We start from the raw sequence: 20,360 nt of genomic DNA on the forward strand, positions 1-20,360 counted from the left end.
GCCCTAGATGATTCTTATACAACAAACCATTTGATTCGAACTCATGAAATACGAAGTCCTAAAACAAATTTATCTTTTCTATAGATTAGGAATGACATACCTTTTGGAGATTTCAGTCTAACCTTGTTGAAAGAACTGTAGAAGATTGTAAATATTTTTGAATGAGTTGTAGAAGAAAATGTAGATGATCACAATACACTAAAGCCATAAGAATTTCCAAATATCTCACAAGCAATGAGAGAGCTCATCAGACAAAAAAAAAAGAGACTGCTCACCTCAGTTGGATAAGTATACCACAACCCTGTATTTTTTAACTTCTAAAAATCCCCTTATCTGTGTTACCTTGAGATATTTATATCTCTAAGGTGGAGATGATCAGCCATAAAGTCCAACCCTAAGTGAGATGATAGCCACCTAATATCCAATATCCAAAATGCCCCTTAGAATTTCCTTTACAATTATCAAAAAGCCCCCAATCAAAAAATAAGAAACAAAAATACAAAATACCCATTTCATAAAACAAATCAAAAATGGTTTTACAAAGAGAGGAAATAGATAATATTTTTAGATTAATAAATAAAAACATTTTCTGCAAAACCCTTTTGATAAAAAAAATTTCAACTGGCAATTTGTAGATATGCATACACTTTTGTAATTGTCCTGGCAATTGAACATTAGTCATTAAGATCAACACTCAACATAAACAAGATCTTTTCATGGATAGATTTCACAGCCCTTACGTGCATGCACTAACCATCATATCTCCCATTGTCTAAGCAATTTTGACTTGCACCTCTCAAATCTATCACAGTCCAATAATGCACACGTAAGCACGTAAAACATCATGAAACCAGTCCACTAACCTAAAAGACCAAAAACCTTGGTACCATTTATTCAATTTTACAAGTTACAAAATATGCACGTCATATGTCACAAAATGAAAATATAGAAATGTCTAATAATGTGTAAAAATAAAACAAAATAAATTTGTGTTGGACCGCACAATTCCAACAGTTGCTTGGGTTGTTCATTGATTAAATAGAAGTTAAAAGACAAACTTTACTTTCAGATTTCCCCACAAATAAATTGGATCACTACTAATCCTAGTCTAATTAATTAGACAGAATATGTATGATCCAGGAATTGCTGCTGAGTTGTGGGAGAGATTGCTTGCTTAATTACCTGTAGAATGACAAACTCAGGCCAGCAGGAGCAACCAGCTGTGATCACAAGTAGAAAAGCCATTACAGAGGTCAAGACAGGAAGCATATTGGACATTAGACCAACCCTCCGGTCTCTCTTCTGATTGTGCAAGTCTAATACTTAACCAATAAAAGATTACATATTGAAGGTTGAACCAAATAAGCACGACTTCCTTTTCTTTTTAGGAGAAATTCAGTATTGTATCAGGGGAAAGAGGGGGAAAAAAAAAAAAAAAAAAAACGGGGGGGGGTGTGGTGGGCAGAAATGTACAAGCAGCTGTTTTATTCAGAGATAACCATCTATTAGTCATTAAATCTTCTCTGGAAGGCAATACCCCCCTCCAAAAAAAAAAAACCTTTTAAGAGAATGAAATAGAAAGGACAAAATTTAAGAGAACGGCTTAACTAGAACTTAAAAGACAAGAAGTTGAACAAGGAGAAAACTCTTCCAAAAGAAAATAGTTTCAAATGCCTATCAGACATGAGCTCCATAAATCGCACCAGTTATGTAAGCTTCCACCACATGATCCTCCCATGCATCATTATTCTTTTAAGAATGGTTCACATAGAGTTTTGGAATTTTCAATCAGCACGGATAATTGATTGGCTCCGGTTGCAAGGTCTTGTGTACAAGCTCATTCTGCTCTTTCGCATGCATTTGATGGAAACCAGTAGCTGTAGCAGCTGATGGGGCACGTCCAACATATTTGACATCCTCTGTGGTCCCTCTGCCCAGTGCCCTCATTGCAGTGGAAAGTCGAGGCGTAATGTAATAATATGCACCCATGTTCATTGGCTCTTCCTGACACCACACAATCTCTGCCTCTGAAGAAAACAACCACAATGAGAACAAACAATTAGGCAGCATTAACATCCTTGATGCCACAGTCTATAATAGAAAATCCCAAAAGGATGATGCACAAGATTTGCAGACCCATTTCTACCATTTTTTACTAGGCTGTTTGCTACTGTGTATTTATTTCAGTTATGTACTGTCTTGTTGCAATTACATAGAACTTGTGCTTGGGGTTTCGATGGACAATAATGATGGCTGATGGTTGTACAGGACAGTTTAGTTTTTCATTTACTGTGCAGTTACTTCTTTTGCTTAATAAAAATATCATTTTTGTCACATTTCTAGGTTCCATTCAAATTGACATAAAATTGGAACAGGATCAAGCTATAAAAAATTAGCAGTCAAATAACTCAATGAAGCCATCATCACAAACCAGTTTCCCCGCACCAAAAAAAAAGAAGAGGGGATCTAGCAGCTGAGACAAAATTTTGGCAAGGCCCTCAATCAGATAAGTTAGGTTATGACAGTTTTGATCAAGGAACTCAATTTGAAATAGAAAATACCTTAACTGAGACTCAGAATGGTGGGCAAAGATTAGTTGCATTTGCCAAACCTAGCAAGGTATTCTTGATTCTTGTGAATTTCTATGAAGTCTGGCAGAAATTTTAAACTCCATCTCTCTTAAGATCTCTCCATTCCAAGATTCTAAGATTGAAATGGAACAGCCAGACCGTTGAGTTGTGTCGTGGAAATATGCACCCTTGACCTTAAAGCTACAAGGTATACTCAGTTTCAGTAAAATCTATTCCATTTTTCTCAAGTTAGAATGACATACTTGGATATCGCTTCAGTTCTCTCTGGATGAGATCATATGGGAAAGGGCTGAGCTGTTCCACCCTGCAGATTGCAACGTCCTTCACATCAATTTTCTTCCGCTCTTCATCAAGCTCATAGTAAACCTGCGGGAGATAAATTTACAACTATAATAAAAACCAAAAAGATGAAACAATTTTGAGCCGAGAAAATCCAGGATTAAGAAACCTAAGATTTATATGAGCCAGAGTTCAAGCATTAACACCAATTACAAGAAAATGCTTGGATCAAATTCAATGGCTCCAAGCATGAAAACACAAATTTGATTTAGTAGGTACAGTCAAACATTTGATCAATAAATATTTCCTCGGCAACAGCCATAATTTCACCCACTTAAATGAAGGTGATTGAATAGAGGTCAATTTCAAACAGAATATTTACATATGGGAAGCACTGAATAGCAACAGGTCAAACATTCAGGCATCTTTATAGCAATGCAAACTATTTCTTAGAGGAATAACAAATGACTATCCTATAGTTGTCTGTCCAAGTAAATTGAGAACAACGAGAAGGACCAAACAGAAAAGCAACAAAAAGAGGGCAAATACCTTTCCAGAGCAAAGAACCAGGCGTCTGACGCCCTCCTCAAGATCGGAGTGGTCATTCTGGTCTTTAATAAGGCGCTTAAAACGGGTCCCTTGCTTGTCAAAACCTGGGTGGCCTTGAACATCATCGAACTCAGATAAATTTGATTTGCAATCCTTGTGCCGAAGCAGGTTTTTAGGAGACATCACAATGAGTGGCTTCCGGAAGTCCCTGTGTATCTGGAAGATGAAAACATAGAGAGTAAAAAAACCAAAAGAAACACAGTCAACTCAACTAAGCTTCATCCTATTAAATGGAGTGGCCTACACAAATCCTGTTTCGCCATTCAACTCAAGCACATAGAAGAAATATTTACAAAAAGAGGATTTGGAATCTTTAAAAAGCACACACCTGACGTCGCAGAACATGGAAATAGTTAGCAGGGGTTGTGACATTAACAACCTGCCAATTGCACTCTTGGATCTGTGTGCGCATTGTTGGATCCATCTCAGGTATCACATAGGGGTTATCATCACTCATCTGCATAAATCAATTTTCTATAACATATTAGAAGGAAAAAGGGGCAAGTATTGTTCATTTTCATGTTAACAGATTAAGAAATGATACTACCAGCAGAGAAATCGGAATGACAAGACAGTTTATTAAACATAGGAACCAAGTTGAATCGGAGAAAGGGGATGTTTGGCCCATGCTCAGTGAATGAAACAGGATGGATTGATATATAGAAGTTTATTTTTTGGGGTGTTGGTTGGGGGGGGGGGTGGATTCTCCAAATGAACTACAAGGGAAATTCCCCAACCATTCAATCCCGTGCCACTGCTACAACTAGAAGTGACATTCCAGCTGAGCTAGCTGGTACCTTCAATATATACAAGTTGATAGAACTGAGAGCATACTTGCATGCCAGTGCAGCATCATGCAGTACTCTCCCTCAATTTACTTATTTTTGCAGCTCTGACGAGGTGCTTTACCTAAAGATAGATTTCTTAAGAGCTTTGTTGAAACCAACCCTTTGAGTGAAAGTTCCACTCCATTGATATGGACTATAACAATGTGATAACGTAATTCCAAGGGAATGAAGCACATGTCAGAACTCCAATTGGAATTAAAACTTGGCTTTTGCTAGCCTCATAGTGACTGTTAGACATGTGACCAGGAGGAAAGAATTAGGGGAAGAAGGTCCCACAGGTAATGAATGGGGAAGATAGAAAAATTGGAAGAAGAAAAGATTTTTTGGTTAGACGCATGGAATTAGCTAAGCATCTTATTCAAACAAATGTAGAACCAGAATGGATGGTTTTGTGCCTATTACTAGTTCTTCCTCCCGAGGTGAGACCTAAGAGTACGGACTCTATTGAGGATCACCCTCTCCAGAAAAAACAATAAAATAGGGCTGTGAAAAAGAAAACAAAAAATCTAACATAGTATTGGCCAATCAGGCCACATTTATGGTAGCACAAAATAATTCTAACATCCAATTGGATTAAAAGTTGGCTTTTCTTTAAGATGTTCTATTCCATCAAACAGAATACAAATTAGATGTTCAGGCAATACCTGAAGAAAACGCTCCAATCGTGCACTTGAATGTTCAGGGCCCTGACCATCATATCCATGAGGAAGCAGCACAACAAGCCCTGTTTGTCGTAGCCACTTTGACTCTCCACTGCTTAAAAATTGATCAAATATCACCTGAGCTCCATTTGCAAAATCACCAAACTGGGCTTCCCAAAGAACCAATGAATTTGGATTTTCCATTGAATAACCCAACTCAAATCCAATGACACCAAACTCTGAAAGAGAGCTGTAAGGGGGGATGAGGCAAATTTTGCAGCATATTAGAGTCCACAGAAATCACAATGCCAAGTTTTCACAATGACACACCACATCCATATTCGACAATGAGAATGCAGAACAACCATCAAGTAGGAATAAGACTACTCTCAAATGCAACATACAGTATTGCTGATTAGAATTTACAGAAAGATGGATATATGAAGTAATCTCCTTTAGATATACCATAAGGCAATGGATGCTATCACAAGAAAATTCTATCCTGAAATGCTTTCAATGTAATTTTGCACCAAAGAAAATATAAGTAATATATAATAATACACATTGGGCCAACTTTAGAACCATGCTCACTAATGATTCACATGTTGTTTGCATGTATGCAAGTATGCAGCAGCTTTTTTATCCAAGCCTCGACACGTGCCTTGCACAAGCAAGAACTAATTGCACTCAATTCAGAAATACAGATCACAGATTCACAAGAATCACCAGATTACATAGAAGTGGATCCTGATCAAAGCATATGCACCGTGTCTGTGAGACACCCCAAGGGTGTCAAACTCGTAGTGAATAATTCCCACATAAGAAAGTTACGAAACAGTAAAGAATTAAAGTGAATATTGGCGGAAGGAAACAGAGGAAGAAAACTTTCACATCAATACAAGCCTAAAATTACCAACCAAATAAAAAAATGCTCCAGGACACTTGAAACTCACAATGGAAAAAAAAAAAGTTTTCTCATTGAAGAAATAGTTAGTCCTATATTAGGCAAATGTATAAACAAAAAGTTTCTCATCACACAAATAATCACATTCCTCCTACGATATAAAGAAGAGCATGCTATAGAGAAATTAGGAAATAGACAAGTGAAAGAGAAGATATGATGTCTGCTAGCGTACAAATGAAAACATAAAGACAAGTTACTGAACAGCACCTGTTGCTGACAGTAAACATCTCCTCATTTTGGTTCGCCATAACATGGTCCAGGGGGCAGTACTTCTCCCCTGTTTCCTGATCATGAACTACGGAATGACGGTGACTAAATGTACCTCTTTCAACATCCTGACCACTCAACCTAACATGGTTACCCTCCACTAGCAATGTAGCAAAAGCAAGTGCTTCCGCAACTGCCCAGTCAATTCCCTCTCCTGTTTCAATCATCTGAGCACGCTGCTCAAATATCTTCTTCACTGCACGGTGAGGTTTGAAATTTTCAGGAAGGGCTGTGATTGCTTTGCCAACATTCTTCAGTATCTCTGGTTTAACCCTGTAAAACCACACAAAAAAACTCCTTAAAACAACTGCTGGAAGTTAGAGCCATTCATGAAGAAGAGAAAACAAAAACAGGTTCAACATACCCAGTGTTACGGATACGAGAAAGCTGTTCAGGTGATTTAAATCCAGTCCAATATGCTGAAAGCCAGTCCCTTCTCTTTGGAACATAGTCTTTGCTATTCAAAAATTCTTCATTGAGAATGGTGTTAGCCTTGTTGTGTATCCTGTCAATGTCTTCCTGTGTGACCAGCCCAGATTCCAGGAGTTTCTTCTCGTAAATTTCCAGAGCTGATGGATGATTTCGAATGATCTGTTAGTGTCCAGAAGCATCAGCAACACGGAAATTTGTGTAGGACCATCATCAACAACCAACCCCTTAATAAAATTAAACAGATTCCAGGTCATGCAGATACTACTAGAGAGATTCCCCCGCCCCACCCCACCCCCCAAAAAAAAGTGAGAAAATACTACATTTCCTCTGAAATCATAAAAACGCTAATCTAAGCAGGAGGGACAGAAGAGCTTACCTGATACATTTTAGGCTGTGTGAAAGATGGTTCATCAATCTCATTATGCCCAAATCGGCGGTAACACACAATGTCAACTACTACATCAGAATGGAAGGTCTGGCGCCACTCTGCTGCGAGTTCACAGACATGTACTACTGCCTCCAAATCATCACCATTTACATGGAAAATAGGAGCATCCAAGGCTTTAGCCACATCAGTACAATATTGTGAAGATCTCCCAGACCTTGGATCAGTAGTGAAGGCTACTTGATTGTTAACCACAATGTGGATTGTCCCACCAGTTGTGTAGTTTGGAAGAGCACTAAGATGCAGTGTCTCATAGACCACCCCCTGTCCTGCAAAGCTTCCATCCCCATGGATCAACACAGCCAAATTTTTAGTCCTCTCTACATCATTAGAGTAGTATTGTTTAGCTCGAGTTTTTCCAACCACAACTGGGTCCACAGCTTCCAAGTGACTTGGGTTTGCAACCAAAGACAAATGGATTCTATTCCCACCCCTTGTTGGCCGATCATAAGAGGTACCCAAGTGGTACTTGACATCACCAGACCCAGTGTAAAGGCCAACTTCATCAACAGGCTTTGTGCCACCACTGAACTCGCTGAAAATCTGAGCAAGTGGCTTCCGAACAACATTACATAAAACATTCAATCTTCCTCTGTGTGACATCCCAATAACAATGTTGTCAACCCCAAGATCTGCAGATCTGTCAAACATCTCCTTCATCCCAGGAATCAGAGTTTCCCCACCTTCGAGACCAAACCTCTTTGCGGCTGTCCATTTCGTGGCCAAGAAATTCTCAAACATTGTGCTCCATATAAGCCTGTCAAGCATGACTTCACGTCGCTGCTGGTTGTACTGCATGGGGGTTGGAGTCTCAATCTTGTCCCTCAACCAGTTGCACTTATGATGATCGGCAATATGCATGTACTCATAGCCAATGCTCCCACAATAGGCTTGCTCAAGCCGGGTTAGTATGGAACGAAGGGTTTGGACGGGACGGTTTTCGGACAAGAATCCAGCCATCCTCCAAACCCCAATGAAGAACTCCCTATCCATATCAGCTTCAGTGAACCCATAAAGAGCAGGGTCCAAGTCGTCAGGGATGTCACGTTGTTCTAGCCCCAGGGGATCCAATTTGGCTTTCATGTGGCCATTAACCTGGTAAGATCTCACAAGCAACAATAACTGCATACTCTCTTGGATGGTCTGGCCTGAGATTCCAGGCGATGTGGAAGCCTGACCAACAAAATTTCTGAAAAAATTGTCCCATGACTCATCGACGCTATTAGGATCGGCTTCCCAAGCCCTCTGGAGCTCCTCTAGGTAGACGCTGCTCGTACCATCTAGGAAGTTGTCAGTCAACCTCGAGAGTGGCACAGGACGAGGAACGGATGCAGCCTGCGCCTTCGACACAGAGACAGTGGAATGAAAGTACCGACTCTGAGACGGAAGCACCCGTGTCCTCGTCACATAAGACCTCGTCTGCGCTAAGTTTCTCCTAATAGCTAACTTTGCTGCACCAGAAACAACTCGAAACCAAGCCATTGCTATCGATCTCAATCAATTACCAAATTACGTAATTTCGTTCCAGACTCCGGCCTCCTCAGCCAAGATGAAACGCTATCCCTCGGTCTCCTGATATCTCACGCTAAATACACCTACAACAAGAGGGACTGGGAGGGGAATCAATGAAATCCATTTCTTCTTATCAATCGCTATTTTCTGTTTCTTCTCTCACTGAACAATTTGATCGTACTACAATCAAACAGATTTATCAATAAAGATGGAAAATCATGTCAACCTGAATAAGAAAAAAAACACATTAAAGAAAATAATGGATTAATAAGCAAATTTCATTCGGCAAACACAAAAAAAAATGTTGGACATAGGAGAATAAGGATCGACCGAGAGAGAACAATATAATTACCAGAAACTTAAAAAGCGTAGATATTTGCAGAGTCCGTCTAAGCACAATGCAGTTGCGCCATGATTCAGCAATTTCAAGAAACGATGACGCTCGCGGCTCGCTCTGCAAGTCTTTATGCTTTTCCGATTCCCAAGTCTTCAGATCAGTACACTTTGACGTGCCACGTGGCAGAAAATAGGGAGCCCAAGTGGTTTTCAAAAGACAACTCAGCCAAATTGCTCTCCTTTCTTACATGACTTTAATCATGGAAATTAATAATTATTTAATTTATGATAATATAATATTAGTCTTTTGATTAAAGTATAATATCCATCTACAGAATTAACAAAAGCCTAAAGGTCCCAACCCCACGCCCCCACCCCCCAATGATTCGGATCGGAATCAGTTTGCCTCTTTTTCTTTTTGAAAAGGTTAAAAAAGGAGGATGCCTTCTACACACATGAGCACATGAATTTACCACCCTACCTCTGTGAAATCAAAAAGTCCATCCATATATATGCCTTTGTACGTGCTCTCATTGGCCGACTATTGGATCACGCAGCGATTTCTTGCCCAAAATATACTATCCCACATTGTTCATCCATATTCTTCTACTGGATTAAATTGGAATCGGATGATTTTGAGTCGAATCAACTGATTATGATCCTATTTGTATGATGAAAGATGTTTTGACCTTTTCTTAATTTTTAAAACTCTTCTTGTACTAATTTCATTTTGGGAAAATGTTGGGGGGGAGGGTGCAAAGACCACCCCATCCCCCCAAGATGCCAACGCGCATGCATGGCCCCTGCACTCCCCCACAGAGTTCTTCTCCCCATTTATTTGTATACTAGGACTCCAGAAAAATAGACTTTTTCCAACAAATTGTAGCCCTAGTGCTCAGAAAAGACGGTCTACTCCTTTCCTATATAGAGGAAAAAAAGGCTCTTCTTGCCTCATGGAATGGCCTACCAAATAGATGATGATGTAGTCATTTAACCACTAGCTCGGTTGGTTGGAGGCTTGCCAATTGGAGTGCACGCCTCCAAGGAGACCAAAGGTTGGACTCCCATGGTCAAATTTATGCCTTTTAAAATGGCACCTTTTACCTCGCCCCCCTCCCCCTTTGTAGTTGTAGGTTGTGTTGGCTTGTCTTAGCCTTCCCTTTGTAATTAGTAGATTAGGATAGACCCAAAAAAAAAAAAAAATTGATGAAAAACTTCCTTGGGCAAGACATGTATAATTAGATTTCGTGGACAAGCAATTTCAAAAATTCATATAATCTATGGAAAAAATCATATTGGTGTGAAATTTAACCTTTGAGTAGATGATGATATAGACGATATATTCACAATTGAACACAAATAAAACACAAGTAATTCATCTGGGAAATTGAATCTTACACTGTTCACGTAAGAAAAATTACTTATTTATTTAAAAGGGTGATATAAAAAAGTTTGCACAGTAAAAAATAGTTTCATCACATGAATTTGAAAAAATCGAAATATCTTATTTGAAGCATTTCATTTTCCCAAGCTTTTCTTTATTGCTCAAATCTATATGAACAATAAATCAAAATTCTTTTTTAAACCTTGATATGTAATAAGTTGGGTCAAGACCTATCAAATCGTACATCTTAATCTTATGAGGATGATACCATTAAACCATACACCTTGAACATTAAATTTTACCTGGAAAAATAGAATTTTAAATCATTGAACTTCTTTGCAAGGGAAATTGAAAGAAAAGAAAGTGAAATAAAATCAATATTAAAGTGAAAACTTTTGAAATCAGTACTTTACATGAATATGATTGTGTACCATTGAACCTGAAGTTGAAACCTTTGAAACCATTGGAAACATTCTCAGACAACACGGGGAGTGATGTAATGAGGGATTGTTGTCAATGAGTTAAGGTTGCAGGGAGGCATCAATCGTAGGAAACAGCAAAGTTGTAGGTTGGGAGACCACAGGAAGAGGAGAAAAAACCCATTTTCTTAAAGATATCTAACAGTCACAGATAATGTCTTATCCAATCAACAATCATAATAACTACTCATTGCATGGCGATGGCGGGCATTTTGCTAAATATTTCATTCCATGTCAATCAATTCAACTACAAATTAATCCAATTCTTGGCAGTTTGGGTCTTGCACTTCAGAAATCCAAACAAAGTCTTGACATGAACGATAGCAGAGAACAATTCTTCTATAATACCACACCTGATACTCCGACCTCCATTCGATTGCAATTATATTTAGAATCAACCCAACTCTTCTGGTCGCCGTGATTTAGAAGACACTAGGCTCCCTTTGGTTGTAAGAAAAATTAAAGGAAATGAAAGTGAAATTTTTAAAGCTAAAAAAGAAACTTTGGTAATCATTATCCAACATGATTGCAGAGTATAAACTACTTAAATTTCTTACTTTTTTTTATTAGATGTCATTTTTATTTTTATTTTCATATCCAAAGGATTTAGATGCAAAATAAAATGAATTTTTATAACCCAATGTGGAATTATTTGAAATTAGTAATATATTCATGTGAGTTAATGATTATGAAAATTTTATTTTAAGTTAAAAATTTTCACTTCCCTTCCCTTTAATTTCCCTAACAACCAAATGACGCCCGACGGAAGACAGTCACATTGCCCGACTGCCCTCACAATTCTCTTAAGGCCACATTTCAAGAATTGCACTGTTATCAATAGGAAGCACAGCAAAGTGTGAATTAACTTCCATGGATTAGCCGATTAGGGCAAAGCCAACGAAACCGTTGGGCTTTCAAAGCTTAGGGAAGAGTGGTTAATGGGACCAGGATTAGCCGATTAGGGCAAAGCCAACGAAACCGTTGGGCTTTCAAAGCTTAGGGAAGAGTGGTTAACGGGAGGTCCCAATCTCTGGAAGTTCTCTTTGGCATTGCTCTCTTGTTTTCATTCCATTTCCATGGCCCTTCCATCTCCATTCCTTCTGAAAACAAACACCCAGCTAGCTCTCTCAGGAGTTATGTAGAAAGTTAACATAGTCCCCACTTCCCAACTAATAAAAAAATGGGAGAATGTTCTCTGTGCCGCCGGGCAGGCTGCGCCCAGGCACATGGGCCTGCCACTCAGGGAGGCAGGGTGGTCATTGCGCCCACCCCCATGTGCCTGGGCGTAGCCTGCGCTGCAGCACAGAGAACAGCACCCCTAAAAAAATAGTCACTTAATCCCATCTTGGCTATCCTTTAACCGAATCTAGTCAGTGTGCACCTTCAATGCGAGATTCAAAGGGTAGAAGTAGTCAGCACAAAGACATGGCAAGATCCATCTATACTTGAAAAGACTCTCCTTCAAAACAGTTGGATCAGTTTGGAGACAGGACTATTCAATACTTGATTCACAAGAACATTAACTGCATTAAGTAACAGCTTCTTACTCTATGCATGGATTTGCAACACCATTAACAAGGCAAGAATAACAACATGCAGTGATGCGTAGGAGAAAAAATGAAGGCTGCCTCTATATACTTTTCTACATTTAAGGAGATGAACAATATAAGGGTTCTCTGGGGTCAAAAGACATCAGAGTTTTTTATACCCCCACCCCCACCCCCACCCCCACCCCACCGCACCCTACCCCCAACCAAACAACCCCCTCCCCCCAAAAAAAAAAGATGACAATGTCTGTCATATAATAAATTCCACAAATGAGTGAGAAACTTTCACACGCTAAAAATAGTAGTTGAAAAGAATGGTAAGGAGAAAATACAAGCACACCCACCATTACTTTCATCATGATCAGTATTTGTCAACAGGTGTCACCTCCAGGTTCTGCTCTCCCCCCTGTCTGTCTCTCTCCTAACTCCAAATTTTGATTGCATTAAGAACCACAACACGCTGATCTTTGGGGAGCTTGAGCACCACCAGCCGCTTGGTCTGGTTGGTTAATCTTAAGTGCCTGAGGCTGCAGACACCAAAACAAATAAATATCAGATCAATCAAAATTTTCTTTTGGAACCAATAGAAGCGTAGTCCACTTTAAACATAGTCTCTGGATGAAAACACGTTATATGTGCAGTAAGATGCCGCACAAATAATGGGAGCAAATAATGCAATAATATCTTCCACAATGAGGACAACTTTCATACCTCTGCCTTGGTGTCTGTTTCTGCAAGCCTTTGCTTTATGTCTCTTGCTATTGAAAAGAAAACCTGCTCCACATTTAAATTTGTCTTTGCACTCTGCAATATATAAATATCTTTCAGGATATATAAAGAAATGAAAAATAAGAAGAAAATAATACATATAACTTCTGATAAGAGAGTCGGCCATCAGTAACATATTCTACTTACAGTCTCAAAGAACTTGATACCATACTCATCAGCAAGTGCTTGGCCCTTTGAGGTAGGCACAGCCTAGAAAAGAAAATGAAGTTTTATTTTTGCTTCGTTGTCAGAAGTCATTCAACAAGAAATAGGGAAAACTAAGAAAAAGCACAAGGAAACTGGAGAGCCCATGAGTATGCTCTCCCGATCATCTTTAATTCCCAGGGTCCCAGCAGCCTCAATCATGCAACTCAAAACAAACTACTTGCTCAACCAATGAGCTCAAGATCACAACTACACATTTATAGTAAAATGACTCAACAACTACAAAGCAGAATCAAACTTACCCTTTTGCTTTCATCCATGTCAGCCTTGTTCCCCACCAGTATCTTGTTGACATTGTCAGAAGCATGCTGTTCAATGTTGCGGATCCAGTTCCTAATGTCTGTCCACATGAAAATGAACCAGTTTAAAAAGAATCAATTGAAACCCGCAATGGGGGGATGACGAGCTATATAACAGATCCACAAGCAGCAGGCACAGCACCCATGCCATCTGCAGCTTGGAAAATAAATTTAAATGGCACCAAAAAACTGATAGAAAGGAAACCCAAAGAGAGTAGTCACTGAGAACCTTATAGCAGCTAGCAGACTCTCCCTCAGGTGGTTAGAGTATAAGAATCTTATGGTTTCTGAAAAGTGAATCTAGCTATCCAAACTTCAATTTATAACAATCAAAGGAAGAGTATAAGTTACTGTTAAATGATGACTCATCGGTAACGTCATACACCAGCAGAATACCCATTGCTCCACGGTAGTAAGCTGCAGAAGGAGAAAACTACTTTAAACCACAGTCATAACCACAAAAAATGAATTTGGAGCTGGGAAAATAATATGAACTAAATTATATATCAAAAGGACTACCTCTGACGATACTAAAATTTAGTATCTTGTGTCCTCAAATAGCAGTACTGAAGGGTAGGAACTAACTAGCCATGAACCCAAGGAAATCTAACCCACACAATAACAAAATGGTCCTATCCATATGACCTATACATTTCAAAGTTCATCAAATTCCTGTAATGGTCCAAATTAATATGTTGTATGTGGTACTGAGCATTGGATTGCTGTTTCACTGCCATGATCATCCATGTACACTCAAATCCAATCCTTTGCATGGTCATGCAACCACACAGAAGACCATTATCCACCATAGCTTCCAGACCTGACAATATTCTGAAATAATAAGGGCAGTTATTTATAAAAGACAAAGCATCAACCTGTTGTGATAGTTCGGAACCGCTCTTGACCAGCTGTGTCCCAGATCTGCAGTTTGATTCGTTTGCCATCGAGCTCAATTGTTCTTATCTTAAAATCAATGCTGCCCAAAAAAAAAAAATCATTTCCTTGACAGATAATTAGTAAGTCAAAGGAGAGAAAAAAATAAGAGAATTATTCAACACATCATGATGATAACAAGCACACACCCAATGGTAGTAATAAAGCTGGTGGTGAATGAGCCATCCGAGAAGCGCAAAAGAAGGCAACTCTTGCCCACACCTGCAAAGGAATTTGACAAGGAAAGACTAAACTCGGAGTATTCAATTGAAAGCTAACATGATTTTCAATTTTACGAAGACTAAACTCGGAGTATTCAATTGAAAGCTAACATGATTTTCAATTTTACGAAGACCGAAACTGTAAGAAAAGATTCTTAGAACACCTCATCAATTCACACGATCGCATTCATCTGTGTTAAATGAAAAGACTTGTTAAATACACATAAGAATGAGGACTTGGTAAAGGTGTTCTTCAGAAGTTGTCTAGCAAAGCTATTAGCTATATATGGCTTTTTTCTATTAAATTTCAGACATGCCAAGGGACATACAGAAAATTTTGGCCTGAAAATTTTGGTTTTGTAAAAACAAGATCATCAGGACTGCTTTGGGATTCCCATAAAAATCAGGAACTAGTGAAAGCATTCTCTTGAAGTTATCAAACAAAATTCCATTGAGCTTGCAAACCTTTTTTCAGTCATTAATGTTTTAAGTTTCTTCACAGCTGGGATGTCAAATGTACAAATGAAATGTAACTCCCTGAAGTTGAATATTTGTATTAGTGGGATGTTTATTGAGGCTAATACTGAAACCAATAGTCACCAACAGGTAACCCAAGATGTTTTTAGCAGTCACAGACTGCCAAAATGTTCTCACAGTCCATATTAACTCAAGTTTAATTGTAATCTCCACGCTAAGCGCCAAATCCATGGTGTAATGAGACCCCTGATGAAGAACACAACTTCCATCCCCAACTATGAACTATATTTTCTCATTGGTTTTTGGACTATGACAAATTGCCTTCGCTGCCATTGTTTTGAACAATAAAGAACTTTTCCTTCTTCAAATATTGTCACCAGTTTAATCACACCTCTACATGGCCATAATTAGCTAAACAAATGGAACACCTATATAATGAATTTGTGTGATACCTTCTTATGGATCGGCTATGCTTTTTTATATTTTAATGCTTACCAATGGCCTTATTACTTTGCGTTAGTTATGGATTTTATTGCCTACACAAGGGAAGATCAAATGGCCTACGTTGTTTCCAATGATAACCTAACTTGATTGACAAGATCAGAAAGAGTGCAAATGCCAAGTTAAAACAAAGTCAGATGAATTTCAGATAAGCTAGACTAAATTGAATGAAATATGATTTCAGGAAGGAGGGGGAAAAAAAAACAGTAGTGAATATATAATGCAAGTTGAGGCAATTATAAAAATGATAATAGTAAAATGTTTTGGTTGTTGGAAGTAGAAATATGAAATCTCATAATTTAACAGAAGAAAAAGAAATGGGCCCCAAATAGTTGAGATAAGGTTAATCGAGTTTTGTATGGAGAAACATAGAGTGAAGAGACAGAAATGGATTAGCTGAGCCAATGTCAGTGCGATAAGGCTCAGTTTAGCACTATTTTTTTGGGGGAAGGGGGAAGAGGAAGAGAGTTTAGCTGTGTTTATGTCAAAAAGAAGCACAAATGATCTGACGAGCAACTTACTGTGGCTTTTACTCCTACAGATAACATTAAATATATCTAATAAGTGAGTACAATTCTATTATGTGTAGGAGCCAGAATTGACAATCTATTTAATTCAAAAATCAAAGGGTTTTCAGCCAATTAACCACTTCTTGCGGCAAGCAAAAAATATATTATATATAGATACCCAGATTGCTATATAAGCCTAGAGAGGCACATGCAAATGTAGCTGATCCAACTCAAAGATGAATGGAGGGTGTTTAGTGCCTCCTTGTCAAACAAGGCTTGATATGCTATCTATTGGAATGGTTCCCCACGACTCACTCAAGTGAAGAGAGAGAAGACAGGGTATATGTATATGGATGGCCAATACACCCCTCAAAACATAATTTTACTTCCCAAATCACATAGAAAAGATGGTGGATTAATTCAACCATCTATTGTCAAACGCAGTATCAACTGCACTACAGGCCCTTTTTATGCAAGCTGACTTCTGCAGGTCCCAATCATGCCCAAACACACATGCACAATGGCATTTCACAGTATCACAGGCACATATGCCCAAAACACACACGCACGTGTGCACCAAATCTTAGACCGAACTATTGAAGGGTTCCAGCATTAAAACTTTTCAGCATCATCACAGATTACTCAATATTTATAAGCCCATCACCCTTAAGCTCCACCCAGACGCCAAAGCCAATAAAATTTCTATACCTAAAACAAAAGGGATAGGAGAAGAAGAAGGCTTGCGCATAATTCCAATAGCTGCCTAATTTAAGTGTTAGATATTCAATGTCTATAACAACTAATCAACAGGAATGTCTTATAGTATCGTATATATCACAATTGACCACTAATATAATAAGTACTAAGAATAATCCCGAATCTCATGAACCAACAACTGCAAAAATTTAAGGGCATAAAAGAACATACACACACACACACAACTAACCCATTCCAATCTTTATACAATAACAAAAATATTAACAATTCCAAAATAAATGAATTACACGTCCATTCATTTCTAAATTGTACGTATGCAGAACTAATACTCATGTTTATTAACAGCTCCATAGTACTAAAAACAAGTTCCATCTGAACTATTAAGAACAGAATTTTAAAAAAAATATATATTAGTATGTCAAAGACAAGGACTTCTGAAGAGACAATCATCCTTGTACTACAGTCACCCAATATAGGCAATTCAAACATCCTTTAAACAAACACAAGGACATCCCAATATAGGCAATAAGGGGATCAAGTGGAGACATCAAAGTTGGAAAACCCATACTCATCACATAGATGCAAAGAAGATAAAAATTCATAAAAACAAATACAGAAAAATTGAAATCAGAGGAGAAATATTTTCATAGTCCATGTAGGGAAGTCGATGCATATCAGGCATCTAAGAGGTAATAAAATGAGGTTTTCGCAAGTATCTAATGAGCCACAGCCAAGTTCTGTTAAGAACTCAGTAACATAAAGATGTTAGTGAAAATAGGTAAAGCAACTAGAACGAACAATTGAATTCTCAATTTAAAAACTTAAGAAGTTGCAGTGAGTTTTTATTTTTATTATTATTAGTTTTTTTTTTTTTTTTTTTTTTTTTTGGGGGTGGGGGGGGGGGGAGGAGATGAAGTGACAGTGCGTTGAAATAAAAAATGTATACCCTGACAACTGTCCAATTCAAGAAGGATAAATTGGATTACAGCTTAGAATCAATAAAACCTGAAAACCTGTAAATTGGTAGCTAAGAAAATCTCAATCCCGCTATAACCCTGGATAGGACTAAACAAACCATTTAATCATTATCATTACTATTTGTTATTTATTATTATTATTATTCATTATCATTCTCGTTATTACTACTACTATTATTATTATGGGTAGTTATCATATCATCATCATCAGTTTTTATCATTACTATGAACCCTTAAGCACGGTTGGTTGCGTTGTTGTTCAAGTAAATCCCTATATCCATGTAGAGAAAATGAGACCGCGCAAACAATGTCAAATTTTCTGATTACACCATCCAACTAATGTCATTCGCAAAATGAACTATTCCATCAAATATCTGATAGCATGTTTTAGATCAGAGGATCTCATCTGCTAAGAAATTAAGAGAAACCACCTGAAATCTGACTCGAAGAAAAACTATAAGATCCGTTAGCACCATACCATACACATCCTCTTCATTTTCACGCAAGCAAATCGAACTACATACAAATCTCTCAGATCCCCCGATCAACAGGAACAAAAATGCCAGAGCGTCCAGCCTTCTCACGAGTCACGACCCAAAGCAGAAAATTTAAAAATCCTGAATCTAAAATCACGATCCATACAAAAGACCGAAGCAGAAAGTGAATCCCTTACCACTGTCGCCGATGAGAAGGAGCTTTATGAGGTAATCGTAATCGGCTCTAGCCCTAGCAGGTGGAGCAGCCATGGAAGAAGAAGAAGAAGCAAACAAACCCTAAAACAGTTTTCGCCTCTGCGTGTATGCAAAGAAACAAAAATCAAAACCAAAACACAAACGAACAGAAAATAACTAAAGGGGAAAAAAGGAAATACCACAACACAATTGAAACAGCGAGAGGGAATGAAGGAAGAGGAGAGAAGAAGAAGAGGGAGAACAGAGCGTGTGTCAGGGGCGTCAGCAGTGGTCGGCCGTTGAAGATCTTGAAGGGAGAGAGAGAGAGGACACAAGAGTTTCTGTTTTCTTCTGTTTTTCTTTTCTTCACCAGAATAGCACATAGGGGAGACGACTTGGATCAATTCTTTTCCGTCCAACTCAGCCAATTGTAAGTAGTGTTAGGTGGCAAAGATCTATAGTGGATGGGAGTGGGACCCACATAATGACTACATTTTATTCGCATCCAATGGCAATTACTGTTGGTGGAGTCTAAGCAAAGCCACGTCTGAGTCCTGGGAGTCCAGTCAAAGTAGACTTTACGTAATGGCCGATTAAAATTGGTCGTTTTATGAGTCACAAGGCAATGATTTCATGTTGCCAGCCTCCTGATAGTTGATTACAGCAACGGTCCGATTGGCCACTAAGGATTTTCGGTGGCCAGTACCGACTACCGACTGTACCGTTCCCTAAGCAAGATTTTCGGGACCGCCCCGAGTTACGGCCTTTCGAGTTACGCCTACGGACCACCTCACATGGGTAAGGTGAGTAAGGTGACAGTTTCCACCCCAATTTCTAATTTTCAAAGCCGCGTCTTCACACGAGAAACTAATGATCACATATTGCTGAGATTTCCGTTTGCAAGGTTTGCTTCTATGGTTCGGTTGCACCCTCTTCCACGCAGTTTCCCAAAACGGTGAAGTGAAGTTTCATAAAAATGGATTGAATGTTGGTCATCATTTTTCATCGAAAGGGAAGAGATGTGCTTAGGAGCTAGCATCTTTGTGTTCTTTTGTCATCCAACTCGTTTTGAGTCTGGATCTGCTCCCCACTTGGGGATGGTGGGGATAGATCTGAACCCTCCATAAGCTGTGAATCTCACAGTTCATGGAGGTTTGGGACCTGTTCCCCCTACTCCCCATGTGGGTAGACTGATCCCAACTCGATCTTGTGATGTGCTAGAAATGATATAGTCTTTGCGAGAAAAATATGATCACCTTTGGAGGTTATTACGGCTATACAAAAGTCGATTAACTAAATGTGTTGTTATTATAACCAATCAATTTCTTTAAATTGAACTATGATTCTTCATATCATTAAGGTAGAAAATTTGGTGGGTTTTGCTTTCTTCTTCGTGATCACCATGGAAAGCCCCATGTAGCAGTTTCAAATCCTTTACATGTTGTGGTAGGGGAGGCCTTAGCGATTTAAGAAGGTCTATTGAAAGCTTTATGTGAAGGAACATATAAGCTATTATTGGAGAGCAATAATCATGAGGTGGTATCATATCTCTTTGGTTTTTTATTTTGTTAAAAGGTAGTATCATATCTCAAAGCTACACCGAATGAGCCAGCCTTATCAGTGTGATTGGTTATTGATGATATCAAATATCTTTCTTCTTATTTTGATGTGTGTGAGTTTCAATACATTTGAAGGGTTGTTAATGTGGTAGCAAATACCTTTGTCAGG

General features: G+C 38.5%; 2 protein-coding genes across 2 annotated transcripts; both read right to left on the reverse strand.

The window, feature by feature from the left end:
* Positions 1-1,737: 1,737 nt before the first annotated feature.
* Positions 1,738-8,602, reverse strand: LOC122640741 (2-oxoglutarate dehydrogenase, mitochondrial-like). Its single transcript, XM_043833987.1, has 8 exons — positions 7,008-8,602; positions 6,564-6,790; positions 6,140-6,472; positions 4,972-5,218; positions 3,808-3,936; positions 3,420-3,635; positions 2,834-2,957; positions 1,738-2,027 (listed from the first exon to the last, which is right to left on the reverse strand). The coding sequence occupies exons 1-8, from the start codon at positions 8,556-8,558 to the stop codon at positions 1,789-1,791; spliced, it is 3,066 nt and encodes a 1,021-aa protein (XP_043689922.1). The 5' UTR covers positions 8,559-8,602; the 3' UTR covers positions 1,738-1,788.
* Positions 8,603-12,743: 4,141 nt separating this feature from the next.
* Positions 12,744-18,897, reverse strand: LOC122667172 (ras-related protein RABE1c-like). Its single transcript, XM_043863399.1, has 9 exons — positions 18,833-18,897; positions 18,635-18,752; positions 14,709-14,781; positions 14,502-14,602; positions 13,978-14,043; positions 13,570-13,667; positions 13,250-13,312; positions 13,046-13,138; positions 12,744-12,861 (listed from the first exon to the last, which is right to left on the reverse strand). Exons 2-9 carry the CDS (start codon positions 18,705-18,707, stop codon positions 12,778-12,780), a joined length of 651 nt encoding a protein of 216 aa, XP_043719334.1. The 5' UTR covers positions 18,708-18,752; positions 18,833-18,897; the 3' UTR covers positions 12,744-12,777.
* Positions 18,898-20,360: the final 1,463 nt, after the last annotated feature.

Source organism: Telopea speciosissima, chromosome 1 (assembly GCF_018873765.1).
Source record: "Telopea speciosissima isolate NSW1024214 ecotype Mountain lineage chromosome 1, Tspe_v1, whole genome shotgun sequence".
NCBI lineage: Eukaryota > Viridiplantae > Streptophyta > Magnoliopsida > Proteales > Proteaceae > Telopea > Telopea speciosissima.

What these genes read in the sequence shown, in the direction of transcription:
- LOC122640741 (XM_043833987.1), bottom strand. Translation starts at nt 8,558, where the DNA reads ATGGCTTGGTTTCGAGTTGTTTCTGGTGCAGCAAAGTTAGCTATTAGG. An exon ending in TCTCGTATCCGTAACACTGG is followed by an intron (nt 6,473 to 6,563) that starts GTATGTTGAACC and finishes GTGGTTTTACAG; the next exon opens with GGTTAAACCAGAGATACTGA. An exon ending in AGAACTGAAGCGATATCCAA is followed by an intron (nt 2,028 to 2,833) that starts GTATGTCATTCT and finishes TGTTTTCTTCAG; the next exon opens with AGGCAGAGATTGTGTGGTGT.
- LOC122667172 (XM_043863399.1), bottom strand. Translation starts at nt 18,707, where the DNA reads ATGGCTGCTCCACCTGCTAGGGCTAGAGCCGATTACGATTACCTCATA. An exon ending in GTTCCGAACTATCACAACAG is followed by an intron (nt 14,044 to 14,501) that starts GTTGATGCTTTG and finishes CTCCTTCTGCAG; the next exon opens with CTTACTACCGTGGAGCAATG. An exon ending in AAACAGACACCAAGGCAGAG is followed by an intron (nt 12,862 to 13,045) that starts GTATGAAAGTTG and finishes TGGTGTCTGCAG; the next exon opens with CCTCAGGCACTTAAGATTAA.